Below are 24,044 nucleotides of genomic sequence, written 5' to 3' on the forward strand. Positions count from 1 at the left end.
TCAAATGGGAGTGGTAGCTGCAGGGCACTAATGAGGAAATCTGCAGGGCCTGCATCCCTTTTAGATGTGTTCCTATTGGGAGTATCTCACCAAAAGAGACATTTTTTGTTGCAGGGGATACCAGAAATCTGATTTGTATCTTAGGCAGACTTCTGGGAAAATTGGTGGGCCAATTACACAAGCAGGAAATGATGTTTCTGGGGTGTGGTCAGTAGACATTCTGTGTACAGAACACCTCCAGGTAGCCATATTGCATTGCATTTTCAGAAAATTACAACAGCCACAGATTGAAAAAGAATGGAAAGGTAATTTTTAAAAACATTCAATTACAATATGATTTCTGTCGCAACTGTATACGCTATATTGTTTTTTCTTTATTTGCTATTTTTTTTCCCCCACAAAAGTGGAGTTACCCTTTAACTTCATACACAGCTGTTAAAAACTAAGAATCATTCAAAAATGTATATTCTATATAATTGTTGTGTAGATAGTATAATTAAAGGCGCCTACCCTTTTAATAGTGACCTATGTGAAGCTGCCCTCTTTAAAGTGAAAAAATCCACCTTCAATATGTGTAAATAGAAAAGAATATGGCGCTAGCACAGCCAAACAACCACAAAAATGCAAATAATGTTAATGTCCATAAAATATGCGTAATAGTCCACACACCATGTGGAATACATCTTCTGTATTTTGATAGAACTTCTTCACATAGTGCAACACCATTCATCACCACCACCATATAAAATGCTCATTCACTGCCAGTCCAGTGACCTCTAAACAAATAAAGGTCAACAAGCGCTGTATGATCGGCAATGTTAGGATCCAAATCAGTCACACCATTCTTCAATAGGTCTTCTGAGATAACACACTATATTCCATTATCTCTCCAGAAACACCACACCATCAAACAACTAAAAACATACTAAGTGTAGTATTTTATTAAACAAAATAAACAACATTTTAAAGTATTCCACTCAAATTTTGAGCACACTTAATCACATTTTTCAGGTATCAGTCCCATTACAGCCTGCCCACTGTCTCCTGGGGGTCTTGGAGGAGGTCATCCCGGAGGGGGCGACAAGACTTGCCTTCTCTAGAGCCCTCTTTCAGGCCCGAAAGGTGATACTCCTGTGCTGGAAATCGGAAAATCCTCCTTCTATTACAAGGTGAATGGCCACTATGGGTGATACACTTATTTTAGAGAAAAATGTTTACCAACATAGAGGCAGGCCCCAAAAGTTTGAAAAGTTGTGGTCTACTTGGCTGGATACCCCTGGTATGGCCCCCGGGGAGCTAGTCATGCAGAGGCTTTTACAGTGATGACTCCTGTGAGATGACTGGTCGGTGGGAAGATGTGTGGTCCGACCTAGCAGTATGTGGGCCACTATGTTCCCTTGACAGGTGGTTACCCCTTCTACCTCTTTTACATGTCTCATGTTGACGACACACGTCTTTGTTTTGGGGCCGGGGGGGGGGGGTGGGGGTGGCCGGTGGCAACTGCTGTATTAACGGGAAGAGATGTTTACAATTTTGAGCATGCTGGTTGGTTTTGCACTATTTTCACTGTTTTGAAGATCTTCTACTTACTCATTGTACAGAAACGATGATTGACATTCCTGTTGTCTCGCTATGTATACTTGCAATGTTTTCATGATCTGTACTGTACTTTATTTTCTTAATAAAAACTTTTCTGATTTAAAAAAAAAAAGTATTCCACTCACTTGTAAATGTGCCCAACCTCTGCACCAATGTAAATAGCCTTAACCCTCTGACTGTGGATAGGAATGTGTTCCAACCACCAGAAGTTCAAGTGGGGAGGAAGATAAGTATTTGGGTTGGTAGGCTTCCCTTAGGAGGTGAACATGTCCTTTACAGGGTTTATGGGCCTGTATTTAGCTTGGCCTGAGAATCAGTTGTGCAGCAACATAGATAGGATGTCCACGCTTGTGAAAAGCACTATTCGTAAGCTTTCTACCACCAGGCAAGTGTCCGCTTTTTCCCTGCGGGTAAACCACATATCGCAATAGACTGATCTGTTACAAACAATTCTATCCATAAAGTAGTAACCTATCGTAAGGAAGAATAATAAAGAAATAGAGTATATCCAACTAGATGATGGTAAAAAATCCTTGAAAGGAACATAATACAATGTGATTAGTAGGCTGATACTGACTGCAAACCTACATGAAAGTGAAAAGTCTTTTGAATTTTGTTTTGATGAGCCAGTAGCATGAAAGAATCTTTTTGTAGTTTTCTTATTATTTGGGTAATATGTTGGTGGTCATAGTGCACTAAGCCTCCACTATACGGACAACATATTTTATAAAGCGTGTTTTAGTTTAAATCTAAGGAATTGTTATTGTAAGAGTAGGATATGGGAGAGGTATATTTTGCAGCAACATAACAATATGTCAGCCTTTGTGCTTTATGCTGTAATTTGCCATTATTTATGTTACGGAGATGCAATCCTTATGAGCAACAAAAGTATGACGCAAGTTACCGTGGAAGTCTTGCGGTCTTCATACACGACTGAAGAATTTGTCCTTGTTTTCTTTTCTCTTCTGCCTATGTATCTGATTGCTGTAATCAATGTTAAATCATTTTATTACCTTAAAAAGAGCAGTGTTTGAGAAATCAACATAGTACAAAGTTCTAGAAAAGTAAAGCAGTTAGTAGATGAAAAATAAGAATGAACAAAAGAATGGGGTTATTCATAATGTTCTAAGATTACAGAATGATCCAGGGGCAATTTGCTTACACATGGAGCTTTTACCTCCTGAAAGTTTTCTTCTTTTTTTTTTTTTTTTTTTTAAGTGTCTGCAGAAGACGTATCCAGGGAAGCAGAAGATATGGAGATGGAAAGGCTAAAATATGTTGATGAGTTAAAGAAAGCCCTGATTACTGCAACACCGCCAACTAGCAAATATAGTTTTGATCTTGTAAAGGATGGAGGCGCTCATGACACATATTGCTTTACGTATGAGAAAAAATTAAAAGATGTTTCGGTAAGTAGCACTTTTAATTGTTGGCAGAAAGAAGAACTGAAGTTAATACTTCGGTATAGTGGATATTCTTTACTTGGTAGTTTGTTCGTTAGATCTTGAACTCTATGATGTAAATTGAAGTTAACATTATCAGGTTAAATTACAGTTCAGCCTCATGCTCCCATTTTTTGCTCTCCTATTAAAGAAAACCCATATTGGTTTAGGTCATTTTCATTTTAGTTGCATTTTTAAAATGTGGTTTTATATTATTTTTTTTTTATTTTTTTTATCTATCTATCTATCTATCTATCTATCTATCTATCTATCTATCTATCTATCTATCTATCTATCTATCTATCTATCTATCTATCTATCTATCTATCTATCTATCTATCTATCTATCTATCTATCTATCAAAGATACATTAGTAAGACCCTGCTTGAGCATGCTTGACATCTCAGACTGATAAGGGATGGGATGAGTCACTGCTCTAATTTTTTGGGATCTGTGAACAGGAAGTTTAGTTTAGCACAGCTGAAAAGTAATCTTGCTAATATGTGAAACGAATACCCGAGTTTCACCTGCTGGCTGGATTGAGGATTACATAATATTAATATACAACATTTTTTCTCATAATTTTTAATTAAAAAAAAAAAAGAAATTATGTACTAAACCATCATATACAGATATTAGAATATGTGCAAAACCACTACACAGTTAAGTCAGAGGTGTTTTACTTTACAAATTTTACAATTTAATTTTTCAGGAATTATGTTAATTTGCTTATTTTACTGCTGAATTACTGCTCCTGTAGGCACACCCTTAATGCCATGTATCCTGGGTACATCTATATTCACAATCTGAAGGCCAGAAAATGAATTGGCAGCATGAATTTAGGATTAATTAGATACCAAATATGATATATCTCCTGGGAGGTCTAATGTGTCTTATTAGCCTTCTGGCCCTTGTAATATAGGTGTTTAGTGTCTAACCGATTGGTATCTTCTTATGCATTAGTGTAATTACAATACTGTTGGAGTTCTAGAATGTGAATCAAAGTTGAGAGCTTGGATATATAAAAGTTCAGTTATGGTTCAAAAACCCCTGGCTCACAAATGTGTATTACTGAGTGACATACAAGACTACTTATGACAAGGCCTCATGGGCAGTCCTTTAAAGACCCTGCTTAGTTAGGATTACAGTATAATGCTACTGCTTTCCTTCTAATGTTGTCTGCTGTTCTTCAGTGTGTATTATGTTGGCATAACTGCTTGCCTTGCAATTTTTAAATTTTATTGCTACAAAATTACTTAGAACCCCAAAACATTATATATTTTCTAAAAGCTGTGGCGCTGTAAAATAAAATGTACATTTCTCTTACGTCCTCCGACAGTCGCCGCCTCTTCATATTCGTCACTAATGGGGTTATTGACCTTTGCTCCGTAGGAGTAGCTAGGCAACAGAATATATTAATATCAAAGCTTTTAGCATATCCCACCCCCAGGGGGTGGTCCCCTCAGTCAATACCTCCCTGCTTCCTGCATTTCCAACTCAGTTTCTAATGCCTAGCTCAGGAGTAGGTTGGGACCTCAATGAGGACATTGTTTCGCCTTCGCTTTGCGCGAAGCCTAAGCATCCGAAGAAGGTGGCTTTGCATTCCTTGGATGTTGTTAGGGCGATCAGGGTTTACCTGTCATCGACAAAATCCTTTCGCAAGTCGGATTCTCTCTTTGTCCTTTCTGAGGGACCTCGGAAGGGCATGGCGGCGTCGGCTGCGACCATCGCCAAATGGATCAGACAGACGATTGTGCAAGCCTATGCTTTGAAGGGGAAGGTTCCTCCTTTTCCTGTGAAGGCGCACTCTACCAGGTCTCTGAGTACGTCTTGGGCCTATCGTCATCAGGCTTCTGTGGCCCAGGTGTGTAAGGCGGGCGACTTGGTCGTCCGTTCACACCTTCTCAAAATTTTACAAAGTGGATGTTCAGGCATCGGCAGATGCTTCCTTTGGCCGTAAAGTTCTTAGTGCGGCGGTGCCTTAAGGTCCCTTGTTTGGGCCCTTGGCTGTTGGGGTGTTTTTACCCCTAGGTTACTTGTCTTTCCTGGGTTGTTGCTCCTGTTGAGCACGTTTTCCTGTTGCCCAGTTGGTTCTCTTACTTTGGTAAGGTTCCTTTCTCTGATGTGGGTACTGCGTTGCCTTGGGCACGGCTGCTTTTTTCCCACCCCTCATGTCTACACTGCTATGGGATGTCCCCATTAGTGACGAATATGAAGAGGCGGCGACTGTCGGAGGACGTAAGAGAAAACTGAATTTTTGTAAAATCTTACCTGTAAAATTCCTTTCTCTGAGTCCTCCGACAGTCGCCGCCCCCGCCCCTCTTTTGGGGTTTGTGTATGTACTCTACTGCTATGCTACTGAAACTGAGTTGGAAATGCAGGAAGCAGGGAGGTATTGACTGAGGGGACCACCCCCTGGGGGTGGGATATGCTAAAAGCTTTGATATTAATATATTCTGTTGCCTAGCTACTCCTACGGAGCAAAGGTCAATAACCCCATTAGTGACGAATATGAAGAGGCGGCGACTGTCGGAGGACTCAGAGAAAGGAATTTTACAGGTAAGATTTTACAAAAATTCAGTTTTTTGCAAATTTTTATGTGTCACAATATTTGCACAGCCATTTATGAAATGCAAATTGTCAGGAAAAAATAAATTTTAGTGCACAAAGACATAATATAATACCCGGTTTTTAGTAAAATATAAAAGATAAGGTTATACTGAGTAAATAGATACCAAACATGTCAGGGTCTAAAATTGCGAATGCCTGTGAAATGGTGACAAACTACGATACCTAAAGTCATCCATGGGTGACTCTTTCAAATCTATTATGATATTTATCAGAGGTAATCAAACATTTTTGCTTTCACTCTGATGTTTGCGGCGATACCTCACATGTGTGGTTCAATCACTGTTTACATGCCAGTTCCTATTTGCATAGGGATATTTCTTTAATTGTATTTATTTTTTTAATTTTTGTTTATTTTATTTAAATTCATTTTTTTTTTACACTTTTTTTTTCATTAAACTTAATTGTTATCACAAGGGGATGAACAAACCCCCATGTGATAGCTTTGGGCAGAGACAGGTACTCTTTATGGAGACATCAGGGGTCTATTAACAGCTCTGATGTCTCCCCTGCCCTTCAAGGCAGCTAATCAAACACAGATTGTGTTTGATTAGCTACTTTCTTGTCTGTAACAGCCAGAAAATGACTGCTCTGAAACTAGAAGTGACAAAATCCTAATCGCTTCCGGGATCATAGAGGAGACTGGAGGAAAGGATTTTCCTCCGTTGTCTTTGTAGGCAGCTGTCCTGACTGCTTACCGACGTCCTGGGCTCCCAGGTGGAATTGGAGTGACCAGGATACACCACATGCAGTGGAGGAAATGGAGGTGGTGGATTTCACGCACTGTAAAAGTGATTGGTCAGTTGGAAAGCCACTTGGATCACCTAAAATGTGTTTAACAGCTATAAAAAATGATGATATGGCAGTTGCAGCTGAAACTATGATCCCAATATAACCACTTGTCATTTATACTGTATAAATACACTGGATGTCAAGTGGTTAAACATGGCTGCTTAAGCATAGGCTTGAAATTTAAATCAAATTATTTTGTTTTCCCCTGACATGCGAATTTTAGAGAAAACTAGATTGGTACTGTGTTTTGGTTGGTACTACTTCCCCAATTAACAGTTGACACCCCCAGTTGCGATCGCATATCGCAGTGCGATCTGCAAGTACGCACAGAATCCGATCGCACAAGTGTGAACCACTGCGATCCGTTTCTACTGCGGCTCAAAAAAAGCCTCATGTGCGTGTTTGGTGCGGATACAGTGCGAATTCAGCCATACAAAGTGTATGGCTGAACTCGCATCTGCACATCAAATCGCATGTAATTAGGAGCAGTGCGCTCCGAATTACATGCGATCTCCGCAAACGCGGAAGTGGGAACTGGCATTTAGGGGGGAAAATTATCATTTGTTGTAGATTTTTTTTTCCAAAGGAGCACTTTTGTTTATACCAGGGGAAGTCTGAATGTTATTTTACACTATATTACCAAAAGTATTGGGACACCTTCCTTTACACACACATGAACTTGAATGGCATCCCAGTCATGGTCCGTAGGGTTCAATATTGAGTTGGCCCACCCTTTGCAGCTATAACAGCTTCAATTCTTCTGGGAAGACTATCCATAAGGTTTAGGAGTGTGTCTATGGGAACATTCTTTCAGAAGCGCATTTATGAGGTCAGGCACTGATGTGGATGAGAAGGCCTGGCTCGCAGTCTCCGCTTAAATTCATCCCAAAGGTGTTCTATTGGGTTGAAGTCAGGACTCTGTGCAGGCCAGTCAAGTTCCTCCACCCCTAACTCGCTCAGCCATGTCTTTATGGACCTTGCTTTGTGCACTGGTCCAAATCATTTGGTGGAGGGAGGATTATGGTGTGGAGGTGTTTTTCAGGGGTTGAGCTTGCCCCTTGGTTCCAGTGAAGGGAACTATTAAGGTGTCAGCATACCAAGACATTTTGGACAATTTCATGCTCCTAACTTTGTGGGAACAGTTTGGGAATGGCCCCTTCCTATTCCAACATGACTGCACACCAGTGCAGAAAGCAAGATCCATAAAGACATGCATGAGCAAGTTTGGGGTGGAGGAACTTGGCTGGCCTGCACAGAGTCCTGACCTTAACCCGATAGAACACCATTGGGATAAGTTTGAGAGGAGACTGCAGGCCAGGCATTCTCATCCACATCAGTGCCTGACCACACAAATGCGCTTCTGAAAGAATGGTCAAACATTCCCATAGACACACTCCTAAACCTTGTGGACAGCCTTCCCTTAAGAGTTGAAGCTGTTATAGCTGCAAAGGGTGGACCAACTCAATATTGAACCCTACGGACTAAGACTGGAATGCCATTAAAGATCATGTGTGTGTAAAGGCAGGTGTCCCAATACTTTTGGTATTATAGTGTTTGTCTATACGTAGGCTTGAATTTCATGCTATAAATGTACTTCTTACTACTGTACAAAAAGTGTGCTAGGGTTCATATTAAATGTTTTTCCAGAAATAACTGCCACTGTACCACCTTTTATGTTTATCACAAAATGAAAATACATTATGTATTAACCTGCTGATTCACCGTTTTGAAACAAATCTCATTCTGTAAAAAAAAAAAGCTCTTTGTTCACATGGATTACAATATAAATAATCAACAGGAAATGGATGTACTGTATTTTCTGATTGTTTAGAATTGTTTATTTCCTGAATCAAAAAACAAAGCGATCCAGCAGGGGGTTCTGCATACGTTTCAGCATGTGTTTTCCATGAAGATGTGTTTACTTAGGCTCTCGCACTTCAGACACAGAGATGTTCAATGATGGTTTATTAACATATATCATCTGTGATTCTCAAAAGAAAATCTGTGTCCTATTCATTTTTGCATTGTAGAGAAGGCTTAGGATGACCAAATGTCATTACCAAACCACTTCCACTAAAAAAATGTACAGCACACAGAAATAATTTGAAGTGCTTATTTTGTGGTTTATTTAAAGATTGTAATGAATGTTTTTGAAGATTTTCTTTAGTTTTAGTTAGTAACTAGCATGGTGTGCCTGTTATATACATGTAATGGCTAATATGTTCTATATTAATTGCATATTTGTAGGGCACAGAAATGCACAGCGACATTTCCAAAGCTAGCCAAACAATGGAGTGGTTGGAACTGTACCTGAACAGTGTCCATTTTAGATTCTCTCCTGCAGAACTCTGTCCTATAGCAGCCTAACTTCTAACCCCTGTTCTTCATTTTCCTAAAGCTACTCACCTCCTCTACGTTCCAAAGTTTTGCATCCCTGTTTCCCTACAAGAATCTCATGTTCATGACAGAAAAGGTTTCTTTGCTTCTTCCATGTTGTGTGCTCCTTTTTTCCTGTCTCTTTATCAATTCTCCCTATCCCTTACTCTTTTCTTCCTTGTTCCATACTGCCCAGTTACTTTAAAGTGTTTGTTAACCTAAAAAAAAAAAAAATGGACCCTGCTTTTTTAAAGCATGTTATACAGCACAGTGCTTGTGCTGTGTAATTTGGCCCCCCGTATCTCCTGAAATACCTGTCTGATCCTGCCTGGCTATATCCTCCCTTTTGTAAACTGACCACAGTATATCATGGCTGCTGAGCCCTGACACCGTGGTCAGACTACGTGCCTCCGTCATCCACAGCTCTCCTCTCTGTCTCCTGTGTCCTCCTCCTCCCTGCCTGTAAGCTTCTGGCTAACGTCTCAGCTGTCTCTTTCTCTCCTACTGACTGACATCAGCAGGGGAATCTTGGCCCCTCGCGCTCCTGCAGTGAGATCAGTAGAGGGAGCCTCGAGGAGTCACGTGACTGCCACTCGGCGCTTTGAATTCAGGTAGAAATAGGCATCTTTTTTTACAAAGAACATACACTGCAGCATAGGAGGCTTTATAATAGAGGGGATTGTGTGTATTTTATAAACTGGCTTAACAACCACTTTAATATCTACATCATTTTATTCTTCCACATTCCTCTGTGTACTCCATCCTTCCTGTCTCTGTCATCAGTGCTCCCTCTTGCTTACTTTTATCTTCAATACTTCAACATCTCCATCTTCCCTATTCCTTGTTTTGTTATACTTTACACTTTTAAAAAAAACTTGAAGGGGAGGTTAAGTATTTGGAATATATATACATTTCCTTGCGCTGTGGAATTAAATACTGTATATCAGTTTGTTTGTGCATTTTTTATTAGTTTTCCAAATTGAATATCATTACAAAAAAATGAAGGGTCGGGCTAATGACGTCACGCTCTCGACTCAGAGAAATCTTTGTATTTATTCACAGCAAAGCTGCCTTTGAATGGCTGAACACCTCTTAGACTGAGTCTGCACTAAAGCTGCATGCGGTACATACAGTTTTTAGAGACAATGCAGCATTTATTGTAGTACATAGTTTGTTTTGACCACCGTGGTCCAGACAAACTATTTAAAGTGACAGGAAACATGGAGATCAGTGCTATAAGTCAAATTTTGTAAGAAGTCATTATTCGAGAGGCTGGGGGAACTGGTAAAGGGTGTCATAGACTTGAATTCTGTCAGACTGCTGCACACCTGATTCATATACCTGTTAAATCTGGTACTGAGGTCAGAGTGTCCATCTAGACACTCCTTTCTGAATGCACTCCCTCCCCACCCACTGTGCCCTTTACACTGACAGGCACATGGCTAAGGAGTTTTGTGGTAGATATGGGCAGAGCCTGAGGGGAAACTGAGAGATGAGTTCCCCATCAGGATCTTCTTGCTTTTGATTGACAGTGACATTGTGGGCTGAATAGCCCCTATTCAGTCCACAGTACCCCTACACACTGTACATTTGCTGAACAAACACAACTGGACTTTTTTTTTCTTTAGGAAACTAGTCATTTTCTTGGAAAATCCAAATAAAATGAATAATTTTCACCTTAAGAACGATCAACCATAGTGCCATGCTAGAATCTGAAGGTACCTTTAAGCTCGACAGTTGTCATTAGATCACCCCAGAATTAACTAGATCTGTTTACAATCATATTTTGTCTAGAGTATCTCTTAATAAATCCTAGTAGCCATGTGACCAGTAAGCAAAGAAACAATGACTGTTAGCCACAAATTGGACTGCCTGATTTCAGAATATTGTATTAATTTCATTACCTTTGGTGAGTGGTGGTTACTTAGAATCTGGTGTGATGTTTTGTTTTATCCTTTTATACTTTTCTATTTTGCTCATGAGAAAGTATAATAGTGAATGTTAGGGTGAGAAGGTTTTTAAGGAAACAGACTGAAACTTTCTCTTGTGTTCTATAAAGGCTCTACTGTGTTCATTTTCTCATAAAATGAAAGCAAGTACATGGATGTCCAATCATAGAATTTTGTATGTATAGTATATCTTATGGCATTCAGAGAACCACAATCATCTACATTAAATTTTAATTTGGTTATGGTTTAATTTAATTTTTGCGCACAGTCAAGTATAAAGCGGCCAGATCAGAAGCCCCTGACATTGACTGTTTTATTGGATGTCTGCAGTTAGTGTGCAGGGGGCATGTTAAGGTTGTAAAAGCTTCCCAGATGTACTTGTAATTACTGACCGGTGGCATGACGCTCGACTTCTTTTGAATTATCACCACACTTTACATACTTAGGGAAGTATTCAGTAAATTCTGTAGTAGAAGTGTAGACCGTTATATGCACATTTCAACATGCATACTTTATCTGGATTTTGTAGACCAATATTGGTTACTGTTTCAAAAACAAGACTAAGGCTCCATTCACAAAGGCATGACATACATTTATAATCGTTTATAGGACCTTTCTAAATGCATATAAACACATGTAAACATTTTTAAATGCTGTGATGCATACTTTGATTTTACTTTAATTTAGATGGATTCCATTTATTGTGCTTTGAAGGAATTAAAATCTGTGCATCCAAGGTCAGATTGGATACTGTGAACTTGATTAAATGCATGCAAACACAAGATAGTTTGGAGGGAAAAACTCTGCACTGAACAACTAAAGACGTACAGTGGGGAAAATAATTGTTTGATCCCCTGCAGATTTTGTAAGTTTGCCCTGTTACAAAGAAATTAAGGGTCTATAACTTTTATTATAGGTGTATTTTAAATGATCGAGACAGAATATCAACCAAAAATCCAGAAAAAAAACATGATACAAATATTATAAATTTAGTTGCAGTTCAGTGAGTAAAATAAGTATTTGATCCTCTACCAACCAAAAATATTTCTGGCTCCCACAGACTGGCAACCATATGTGTTCATGTGGTACACAGATTAGTCCTGTCAATTTAGGAAGGTGCTCCTAACGACAACTCGCAGTGTGTATAAAAGACACCTGTCCACAGAATCTCTTTCTTCCATTCAAACCCACCATCATGGCCAAGACCAAAGAGCTGTCAAAGGACATCAGGGACAAGATTGTAGACCTGCATTAGACTGGAATGGACTGCAAGACCATCAGCAAAAAGCTTAGTTAGGAGACAACTGTTGAAGTGAATATACGCAAATGAAAGAAATCTAAAACAACTCGTCCTCGGTCTGTAGCTTCATGCAAAATTTCACCTCATGAGGTAAGGATGATCATGAGAAAAGATAGGGATCGGCCCAGAACTACACGGGGGGAGATTTTCAATGATCTCAAGGCAGATGGGACCACAGTCCCCAAACAAACCATTGGTATCACAATACACCGCCATGGATTGAAATCCTGCAGTGCCCGCAAGGTCCCCCACCTCATGAAGGCACATGTACAGGCCCATCTGAAGTTTGCCAATGAACATCTAAATGATTCAGGGAAGGATTGGGAGAAAGTGTTGTGATCAGATGAGACCAAAATTGAGCTCTTTGACATTAACTCGACCCACCGTGTTTGGAGGAAAAATAATGCTGACTAACCCTACAGTCAAGCAGGGGGAAACCTTATGCTTTGGGGCTGTTTCTCTGCTAAAGGTACAGGCCGACTTTGCTGCATTTAGGGGCCAATGGACGGGGCCATGTATTATAAAATCTTGTAGGAGAAACATCTTCCCTCAGCCAGAACACTGAAGATGGGTCATGGATGGGTCTTCCAGCATGACAATGACCCAAAACGTACCGCCAAGGCAACAAAGGAGTGGCTCAGGAAGAAGCACATTAAGGTCACGGAGTGGCCTACCAAGTCTCCGGACCTTAATCCTATAGAAAATTTATGGAGGGAGCTGAAACTTCGAGTTACCAAGTGACAGCTAAGAAACTTTATGGATTTAGAGAAGATCTGTAAAGAAGAGTGGACCAAAATCCTTCCTGAGAAGTGTGCAAACCTGGTAATCAACTGCAAAAAAAAACGTCTTACCTCTGTGCTTGCCAACCAGGGTTTCTCTGCTAAGTACTGTTATTGTCCTGTTTTGCTTGGGGGTCAAATATTTATTTTACTCACTGAACTGCAACTCAATTTATAACATTTGTATTGTGTTTTTTAATCCTCATGCTACCAGCGTTAGTAATTAAAAAGGAAAATATATCGTATTTACTTGTTTTACATTTCTTCAGTTACTTTCCTGGTTTCTTGCCTAGGCAAATGATGTCCTACATCCCAGAAGTCTTCGGGAGTAAAAGAGGGGTTTTCTTAGCTAAGCACACTCTCCTGCATGGATGCTTGAGCTAAGGGCAGAGCGATTCCCGGAAGTAAATGCTACAGTAATTATTTGCCCTTTCTGAAGATGGCCATGGGAACAAAATTCTAGGGGGGGGGGGAAATTGGGGATCAAAGTGATTTTTTTTCAAAAAAATAAAGCATCGAGATATGGATGGATAGGGAATTTTGCTTTGAATATTAAACATTAACCAAATAGTGTTTTTGGTTTGTGGTGCTCAGATGCAATGAAGACCTGCTTTACATGCTTCTTTATAGTTAGTTACAGCTAAAAGCCCTGATGATGTAGTTTTCCATGAAACGCATTGGGTGAAGACTGTTTGTTACGTCATTGTGCACGCTTCTGATGGACCATTCGTGATCATTATACAGAGATTCTTGTGAGTAACCTAACTTTAATAAATCATGCAATTTTTTATGATACTGGGCCATGGAGTGGATTTGTTGTTTCTTTGAGTGACACGTGAATTCCAGGCCATGATGTGCTGAAGCTGTGGAGTTGTTGTGGGAGCAATTTAGGGGTGTGCCGTGCTGCTGTCATTAAATAAAGTTTATCTCGGAGCTGGAGCCAGATTGTTGCTGCTGAGACCAGGGAGAATTTTTTTTGTGCTGTTTTTAACCTTTTTTTATCAACTTCTGGTAAGCAGTAAGCATGGGTGGTGGTGAAGACACATATGGAAGAGTTTTGTAGCACTCTAAGTGGTGGTGGTGGCACACTGTGAAGTGCATTTTCTCACAAGCACCATTTTGGCACCTGGAATATGGACTTTTGATAAACTTTTATATGAATTACTATATAAAAAGGTTTAAATTGGCATATGAGCTCTTTATTTTTTTATGAATTTATATGAGCACTTTCTTATTTGATTAATTCTTTATGAATTATTGTATAAATACATTTTTGTTTTTATTTAATTGGGCATATGTGCACTTTTGAATTGTGTTGACATATTTAAAGGGACACCCTTTCAATTATAAGTTGTACATATTTGGTATACTGATATCTAGTTTGCTGTAGTCTTCACTTCTTGATTTTATGACACTGAGGGCAGTTTTTTTCTTTTTCTTAAAGGCCACATAATTATGGCTAAAAAGGGCAAGGGGAAACCCAGTTTGCTCAAATGTACAGATAACTCTGCATTTGTGCTTAACTTCTTCAATCTGAATTTTCACTTTTGAACATTGATTAACCCATTAATCTGTTTGTTACAGCATGAAGCTTTGGTTTGATGAAACATGGCATTGTTTTGAGTTACTGGTTTCAAAAGAAAATTATTCTCATCCCTCTGTTTCACCTCTTTAGATGTAGCTAAGGGAGCGGACATCTTCCCTCTGGGTTTGGCGGCCCTGGCGCTGTGAGTGGCTGGAGCCGCGATGATGTCACTCCCATGTGCGCAGGAGTTCACTTTCCGGCAAGGAGCTCTGAAGGTCCAGCCAGATACGCCGGACCTTCAGAGCGCATGCGCCGCTGATGTCAGCGGCTGCATGCAGGGTGAATATCTCCTAAACCGTGTAGGTTTAGGAGATAATAATTTTACCTACAGGTAAGCCTTATTATAGGGTTACCTGTAGGTAAAAATTAAAAAGCAGAGTATACTACCGCTTTAAGGATGTTGGGCTAGACAGTTTACTCTTTACATAAATCCTTAGTCATTAGGAGTAGTCAGTTACATCAGACAGCAGAGCTTCTAATATAGAGCATGATCTAGCCATGTTAAATATGACATCTAGCACAGCAAAAATGCCATACAAATGCAGAAATCTAATTGGCAGCTCAGTGCCTTTTTGTAGATAAACATTTGTCGATCATTTGCATGTTTCATTACATATTGGGATTCCATTAATTCACACAATTCAAGTTTGCTTTTATTCAACACGGACGACCTTCCTGTGGACTTTAGTGAACCCTTCTGCCCTTATTTCCCTTATTGTTTAAATTGTAAATCCAAGTAAGTTTACTAAACTTATATTCGTATGATTTATGATGCCAGAAAATGTATATTCCATTCTTGCCTATGAGGTATTGTACACATTTTGTTCAGTAGATGGTTTAAGGTGTGTTATACCTCTTGTCATCATAGCATAAAGGAATACAATAAAGAGAAGTAGGCACAGTGGGATTAAATTACTAAAGTTGTAAAGACTGATCACTTGTTCAATCTACAAACCCAATTCCAAAAAAGTTGGGACACTGTACAAATTGTGAATAAAAACAGAATGCAATGATGTGGAAGTTTCAAATTTCAATATTTTATTCAGAATACAACATAGATGACATATCAAATGTTTAAACTGAGAAAATTTATCATTTTAAGGGGAAAATAAACTGATTTTAAATTTCATGGCATAAACACATCTCAAAAAAGTTGGGACAAGGCCATGTTTACCACTGTGTGGCATCCCCTCTTCTTTTTTTTATAATAGTCTGCAAACATCTGGGGACTGAGGAGACAAGTTTCTCAAGTTTAGAAATAGGAATGTTGTCCCATTCTTGTCTAATACAGGCTTCTAGTTGCTCAACTGTCTTAGGTCTTCTTTGTCACATCCTTTGTCTTCCTCTTTATGATGCGCCAAATGTTTTCTATGGGTGAAAGTTCTGGACTGCAGGCTGGCCATTTCAGTACCCGTATCCCTCTTCTACGCAGCCATGATGTTGTAATTGATGCAGTATATGGTCTGGCATTGTCATGTTGGAAAATGCAAGGTCTTCCCTGAAAGAGACGATGTCTGGATGGGAGTATATGTTCTAGAACTTGGATATACCTTTCAGCATTGATGGTGCCTTTCCAGATGTGTAAGCTGCCCATGCCACACGCACTTATGCGACCCCATACCATCAGAGATGCAGGCTTCTGAACAGAGCGCTGATAACAACTTGGGTTGTCCTTGTCCTCTTTAGTCCGGATGACATGGCGTCCCAGTTTTCCAAAAAGAAATTCAAATTCTGATTCGTCTGACCACAGAACAGTTTGCCACAGTCCATTTTAAATGAGCCTTGGCCCAGAAAAAAGGCCTGTGCTTCTGGATCATGTTTAGATATGGCTTCTTTTTTGGCCTATTGAGTTTTAGATGGCAACGGCGAATGGCATGGTGGATTGTGTTCACCGACAATGTTTTCTGGAAGTATTCCTGAGCCCATGTTGTGATTTCCATTACAGTAGCATTCCTGTATGTGATGCTTTGCCGTCTAAGGGCCCGAAGATCACGGGCATCCAGTATGGTTTTCCAGCCTTAACCCTTACACACAGAGATTGTTCCAGATTCTCTGAATCTTTGGATGATATTATGTACTCTAGATGATGATAACTCCAAACTCTTTAAAATTTTTCTCTGAGAAACTCCTTTCTGATATTGCTCCACTATTTTTTGCCGCAGCAGTGGGGGAATTGGTGATCCTCTGCCCATCTTGACTTCTGAGAGACACTGCCACTCTGAGAGGCTCTTTTTTTTACTTAATCATGTTGCCAATTGACCTAATAAGTTGCAAATTGGTCCTCCAGCTATTCCTTATATGTACATTTAACTTTTCCGGCCTCTTATTGCTACCTGTCCCAACTTTTTTGGAATGTGTAGCTCTCATGAAATCCAAAATGAGCCAATATTTGGCATGACATTTCAAAATGTCTCACTTTCAACATTTGATATGTTATCTATATTATATTGTGAATAAAATATAAGTTTATGAGATTTGTAAATTAATCCATTCCTTTTTTACTCACAACTTGTACAGTGTCCCAACTTTTTTGGATTTGGGTTTGTAAATGTTCAGTTTGTAAACTGCATGTTTTCTTAGCTTTGTACATAGGGTGAAGTTCTGCTCACATTAAAGAGGAAGTCAAGTCTTCAAATTTTTCTTTTTGCAAAGTAAATGAGTAATAACTATACATTGCTTACTATCACATTATGTGACACTTGCATACAAACAAAGCCTTTGTCGTCCCCACTGAAGGCCGCATCCATCTTTACTTGTCTTTCTTCCGGGTCTGCAGACTCCAGCTGTGCTACTGGGAAGAGCCGCGTGACGTCACTCCCGCTCATGTGCGCGGGAGCCACCTGGTCACGGCACAGGGCTCTGAAGAAACAGCATGGGTGGCCGTTCCTTCAGAGCACATGGACTGATGATGCCATCGGCTTCATACAATGTAAATATCTCCTAAACGGCAAGTTTAGGAGATATTTACAGTACCTATAGGTAAGCCTTATTATTGGCTTACCTATAGGTACAAACGCTAAAGGTAAGTTTACAACCACTTTAAATACCCAATCACGCTCAAGGTAAATTGAAAGAAAAATATTTTTGCTTGCACATTGTTTGGTGATTGAAGTGAACACAGCTTTATCTCATTCAGTAAGCTAAGTGAACCTTCTCTTTACTAACATGCTTCTTTAGTGAGTATACCCCAGTGTTCTTTTAGCGATAACAGTTTTAATGCTCCTAAAACAATTAAAATATAGTATGATTTCAAGGCTTAGTGGCTTCATTTTGCCTTTTGAGTTGCTTTAACATTCATTTGATTTGTGTAGGGAAGAAAAGCAGCTCAAGCACAAATAAAATCCCTTGTACATAAACCCTTTGTATGTATTGGATTTTTAGGTGTAAAGCGGTAGTAAACCACAACAGTTAAAAAAAAAAGAAAAAAAATCACCTGCAAGGCAATGGCATAATGTGCTAGTATGCATCGTCCGTATTCAAAAATGCTGATTTTGGCATTTTGAATACTTTTAAGTGCAAAGGAGGGATGTTTACATCTGATTGTGATTAGATTTTTTTTTTAAAAAAACAGTGAATAAAATAAATAGAAAAAATAAAAAATTTAAAGCGCCTGTCCCCGTGTGCTCGCGCACTAAATAAAACGCACACGTAAGTGATATACACAAAGGTAAAATCACACACGTGAAGTATTGCCACGATCGTCAGAGTGAGAGCAATAATTCTAGCAAAAAAACCTTCTCTGTAACTCTAAATTAGTAACCACTAAAAAATTTAAACCGTCGCCTATAGAGATTTTTAAGTACCGTAGTTTGATGCCATTCCACGAGTGTGCGCAATTTTAAACTGTAACATGGTAGGTATCTATTTACTTGGTGTGACATCATCTTTCACAATATACAAAAAAAATTGGGCTAACTTTACTGCTTAGTTTTTTTAAATTCCTTGAAGTGTATTTTTTCCAAAAAAATTGCGTTTGAAAGACCGCTGCACAAATACCCGAAAAAATTGCAATGGCCGCCATTTTTTTCTCCAGAGTCTTAGCTAAAAAATATATATATCTATATATAATGTTTGGGGGTTCGAAGTAATTTTCTAGCAAAAACAAAATTGATGTTACCTGGTTTTAAGTGGTTAAATAGTAACGCCTCTTTTGTTGAGAAGAAAAAAACATTACTTTCTGGGTGATCTACTGTATATACATTGCAAGAATTTTAACAAACTTTGTTGCAAAGTCCTACCTTTTTGTTATTTTGAAGAAATAGCTGTTTGTGTCCTTGTGCAAAGTGAATGTGAATTGGAGTTACTAGATATTAATCAGCTGCTGCACTTGCAGGGTTCTAACGAGGAAAGTGGCAGGGTCTGCATCCCTTTTAGATGTAATTTTTTCCCCCCTGTGTGTATCTTGCCAAAAATGACATTTTTATTGCAGTAGATGCCCAAAAAACTGATTTGTATCTTAGTAAAGGGGGAAAAAGTAAGCCAATCACACAAGCAGAAAATAATGTTTCTGGGGTTCTTTCCGTACACCATCTGTATACAGAATGTCTCCAGGTAGCCATATTGCATTGCATTTTACAGAATAATAAAGTGCTGCAGATTGAGAAAGAAAAGATAATTTTTAATAACATTCAATTACAATATGAATTGTGTAGCAATTGCATATGCTATGTATTTTTTTATTTATTTATTTTTCCCACAAAAGTGGGGTTACCCTTTAGGCAGGGTGGAGAGACATCATATGGTACAGGTTTGGAATTGAGCTAATTTGCATATTAGTGGACCTGTCAGTGCTAAAACCTAAGACATTTGTTAATAGGTTATTTTTAGAGATCTTAGCAGCTATTTAACTAAAAGTAGATAAAGGTCCATGAGACTTGAGTTATTTAGGTCATGTAAAATGGCTACTTTTCAACTTCACTGAGAAGTTCTGTTAAAAAAAAGAAAATTGCTTCTGGCTATGGACCTGATTTATCTCATCTTTGGGAACCCTCAATAGACACATTGATATTTTTTGTTAATGCACAGTGAGGCAGGATGAAGCTATTTAGTAATTATTCAGTCAAAAAAATTGTTTCAATTAACGTAAAGGTCAAAATGTAACACAAATATTTATTTGCAGTGAACCACAGAACTGTGATTCCCATAGACTCTGTCTTTCTGATAAACTATTTTCTTTATTATAAATGGTTTTAGCTGTAGGCAAGAAGTATTGCTATTAGGGTAATTAGAAGAGAAGCAGTTGTAAAGTGTCACACTGAAACAACAATGGCTTAGGTGCCTTGGGTACACAGAAGTGCTAGTGTGTCAAGCCAGCTGCAAACTAGGCCACACACACTACTCCGTAAGGGGTCATTGAGCCATTGCCAGCTAAACTACTGCCACCTAAGCAAACAATGTCCTCAAGGCAAGGGTTTATTTCTTTATCTTAATAGATGAGATGTATTTGTCCAAGTACACAACTGTACTTACTACTTTGTAGGCCTATCTAACAATATGGGAGGCAGCAAGCATTAATTATAAGGGGTCATTATTTATGTACAATCCCTATTAAAATATAGAATCTCACAGGAATCAAAGAAAAAAACCCACAAGGAAACCTTCGCTCAAAAGGCTTGCCAAAAGCTTTTAAGTCTCAAGTAGTGGCACTAGGCCATGATGTATAATGTTACATCACATGAACTCACCACAGCTTCTTCACCATCACAGGATTGTTCTAAAAAGAGAGATGTCTATCCACAAAACTGGCACAAGGTTAGAACAACGTCACCTGCTCATGCAGTACTAGTGGCTGGAATTATATAGGATCATTTTGTTTGATAGTCATTATTTCTAGTCTGAGCCTCTTGTGGCATGCACATAAATGAGTCTGATGTATGCAGGGCTTGGTACAAAATCGTATGTCTTACCATACACTGACAGTTAAATAAAATAGTTACATGGATACCCCCAAAAATACAAAAATATAATTTATTTGGTCAACACCTGGGACTACGGCCTGCTTACCAGTTATAAAGGACATAATCAGACCTGTGGCTTATTGCATTCTATGCATTAGGATAAAAAAAACCTTCTGTGTGCAGCAGCCCCCCTAATACTTACCTAAGCCCATCTTTGTCAAGCGATGTTGCAGGAGTGTCTAATCTGCCTGGGACCCCATCCTCATTGGTTGAGACAGCAGCGTGGCACATTTGGATCCCGCTGCTGTCAATCAAAATCATTCAGCCAATCAGGAGAGAGAGAGGGGGGGTGGGGCCAGGTCACAGCTCCGTGTCTGAATGGATACAGGGAGCTGTGACTCGGCTCGGGTGCCCCCATAGCAAGCTGCTTGCTGTGGGGGCATTCAACAGGAGGGAGGGGCCAGGAGAGCTAAAAAGGGACCCAAGAAGAGGATGATCTAGACCGCTCTGTGCAAAACCAACTGCACAGGGCAGGTAAGTATAATATGTTTGTAATTTTTTTTTTTTTTTTTAACAAGATTTCACAATCAAGTAGAATTGCCAGCTATTGGTTTTCTTGTATATGACATTTTATATCTTTTTTCCTATTTCTGTTTATTGCATGAGAGTATTTGTTGACCAAGTATGTATCAAGACCTGTATTTATATATTGTTGACATACCATGCTGCGCTGTACAGAAGTGGCACTGTAGTTGCAACAACACTCATAACTGAGTAGACTATTGATAAAAGTTTAAAAGGGTGTGTATTAAAAATGATTGTAAATTTTTAATAGCAAACATGTTTATGTTCCTGCTCTGTGCAGACACTACTGGCTCCTCCCCTTTTCCGAGTGCCACCATACTGGGTCGCTTGCTATGGGGAATACTCTTGTGGGCTTGGTTCCACCCCCACCTTCTTAGCACATGATTTGACTGACAGCTGTGGGAGCCAGTGGACCCCGTTGCCTCAGCAAAGCCTTTGAGTGCAGAGAGAGAAAACAGCTGCAGCAGCTGGGCACAATGCTGGATTGAGTGAGGACTCGGGTAAGTTTAAGGGGGGAGGGGGGGTTGAGGGGGCAATACTGATACCTAAAATAAAAAAAGATAAATTTCTGTGCTGCAAATCTTGGCTCAGTAAAATTGAATAAAAAAAAACGTGATGAATGTGAAAGCAGCACACACGAACCTATAGAAAAATCCAGACATAAATGTAAGAAAAACGTGTAGCGCTAACAATACAAAATGACATAAAAGGGGAAAATCATAATCATTGTGCATGTTGGTGAAAAATCCATAATAATGTGCATAGTTGAAAAAATGTCCATATAACAGTCCTCAAATGAAAATGAATTTACTAAAAAGATGGTGTTAAATGAAAGGGACCACAAGTCCCAGCATGCAGATGTTATCCAGACTCCTCACACAGTAAAAAGCAGGGGGAGATCACCCGTGGGATAAAGGAACACCAAATGGCAGCTTACCAGATCAATGGCCACCCAAACTAATGGAGAAGCCAGAAGCGCTTAACAAGGGGTTAACAAAAAACGCTAGGTGTCAATCCTCAAAGGGTCATGATGGAGATACATTCATGAGAAGGTGCATAGGAGCCATATGGGTAAAAAAGGAATAACCAAGACACATAGCGTTATACCGTTTTTAAATCACAATCCTAATTTATTTAAAAAGGTGCACTCACATGGTATTAGAACAGTCCGGCATATCCATATAGTAAAACGCTGGTAATAGTAGAAGCAGCGGCGAGCCCGCACTCATAGAAAGAACAGCCAATGGCTCCCGCTGCTGTCAATCTGTCCAATGAGGAGAGGGACAGTGTCTGGAGCCGTTGCTCTCCTGCACATCACTGGATCGGATCAGGCTCAGGTAAGAAAGATGGAGGTCTGGGGGGAGGGGGGGGGAGTTGCAGCACAGAAGGTTTTTAACCTTAATGCATAGACTGCATTAGGGTAAAAAAATGTTTAGGCTATACTGTAAAGAGGAAAAAGTAGGTTCTGTAAAGTACCAGTACAGTACCATGTTTGATGCAGCCTCAATCACCCTACGTCTCCATATAGATATATATATAGTCAGCTGATTGTTAGGAATTGTTTGCTAAGAGTACTGGATGATTCCCCTTCATACAACATGCGCATCTGTTCAGTGTATGAGAGCTGATCTCCCTCTATAAAGTAGTACTGCATAATGCTTCCATCATTCAGCATATTCATTCTTGCTTTAGGTAAATCAGTGTCATACTAGACAGTCCACCATGTGTGTGGAGTCATAGACCCTCTTATTAGGCCAGTGGGATCTCCAAGGTCTGCATCTCATTGGAGCCTTCTTTCTGTGGACACTTTTTCCTAACGTTTCAATTTCCTCTTAAAACTTCTACTGCCTTCACAGCGTTTCACTTCTCTCTGCATCTCTGAGCATGTTAACTCTTGAAAGTAAAAAAAAAAACATTTAAAGACTTCAGTCTTAATGCTATAGTTACTGGTTCTGTTCCTGTTCATCGTATACATTTGGCTGTTTCCATCCACCCTGTGATGTTTCCACTCCTTTTGTTGGATCATCCATAATTTAAAGCAGAACTCCAGCCTGCAGAGAAATTTAACCTTCAGCCATTGGCTCCCCTGTCACTGCATGGTTTAAATGCGTGTTTCATTGAGGGTAATGAATAGGTAAAAATTATGCACAACGACATCAGGAAACCTCCAACCACGGGGGAAGCGAGAAGAAGCGGCTATGGGAAACCAATCCTGCAGCACAGAGGAAGTCTGTAGGAGTGAAGAATATGGTATGTGTACTTATCTGTGTTTGCCATGCAGTGCCAAGGAAGGGGGGCACTGCATAGTAAAAACTCCTCTTCAGCCAGCTGCCTGCCACACATACCCCCTCACCTAAAATCTGGGGTCATGTGACATTTAGGGAGCAAGTCTTTTCTCTTATTGTGCTTATAGGAGGAAGGCTCCTTCTTCAGGGGTCTATGTCACTGCCTGCATGATATAGACACTTCCTATTGGCTGGCCAGTAGCAACTTTCTCTCAGGATCCAGAAGAGGAATTTCAGTAGTGACTTTAGCATGAGGGGATTACCAGGTACCAACCAATGTGGGCAAACTCAGATTAATGAGGAGATGTACTGGATACCTTTGCTGCCATTGTGCTATTGCTAAGTGTCTGGGGCATTCCTATACCTTAAGGAGGGGTAGGCTCCCTCCAGAGATACCTGCCCTTAATCTGTATATTACATATGTGCTCCAACTCAGGAGACTCAAAATTATAGAGTTAGGACTGCAGTACACTGGGGTGCTGTAATGTGGCCACTGCAGCTTTCGTATATATTTGCAAAAGTGCGCAAACTAAACCCCTTTGTGTTTAAGTGAGCCGTTAGACAAGGTCAGTTTGGTTTGTTGCTGGCTGACTGGTTAGTGAGGTGGGAATTTTTCTTTGTTATTTTTTTTTTTTTTTTAAATGTATTGACCTTCCATGTGCTTCTTGCTGAAAATGCCAGTTATAGGTTGGGGTGGTTGCCATTTGTTTGTAAACTCAGATGGCCGGTGGCTGCTTTAAAGTGGTTGTAAACCTCAGACAGGAAATATATAGAGGGGCAAAGCATACCCCTTTATAATGTGTACTTGTCTCCAATAAGAGCATCAA

The 24,044-nt window shown here is 39.6% G+C and overlaps 1 protein-coding gene across 1 annotated transcript in view; it reads left to right on the forward strand.

The window, feature by feature from the left end:
* Nucleotides 1–24,044, forward strand: part of XRCC4 (X-ray repair cross complementing 4) — a 629,438-nt gene that overhangs the window by 130,411 nt on the left and 474,983 nt on the right. Inside the window, exon 3 of the mRNA XM_082253034.1 lies at nt 2,818–3,008. Coding sequence (XP_082109160.1) covers nt 2,818–3,008 — 191 coding nt within the window. The remainder of the gene's footprint in view (nt 1–2,817; nt 3,009–24,044) is intronic.

Source organism: Pelophylax lessonae (assembly GCF_965119305.1).
Source record: "Pelophylax lessonae genome assembly, chromosome: 1".
NCBI lineage: Eukaryota > Metazoa > Chordata > Amphibia > Anura > Ranidae > Pelophylax > Pelophylax lessonae.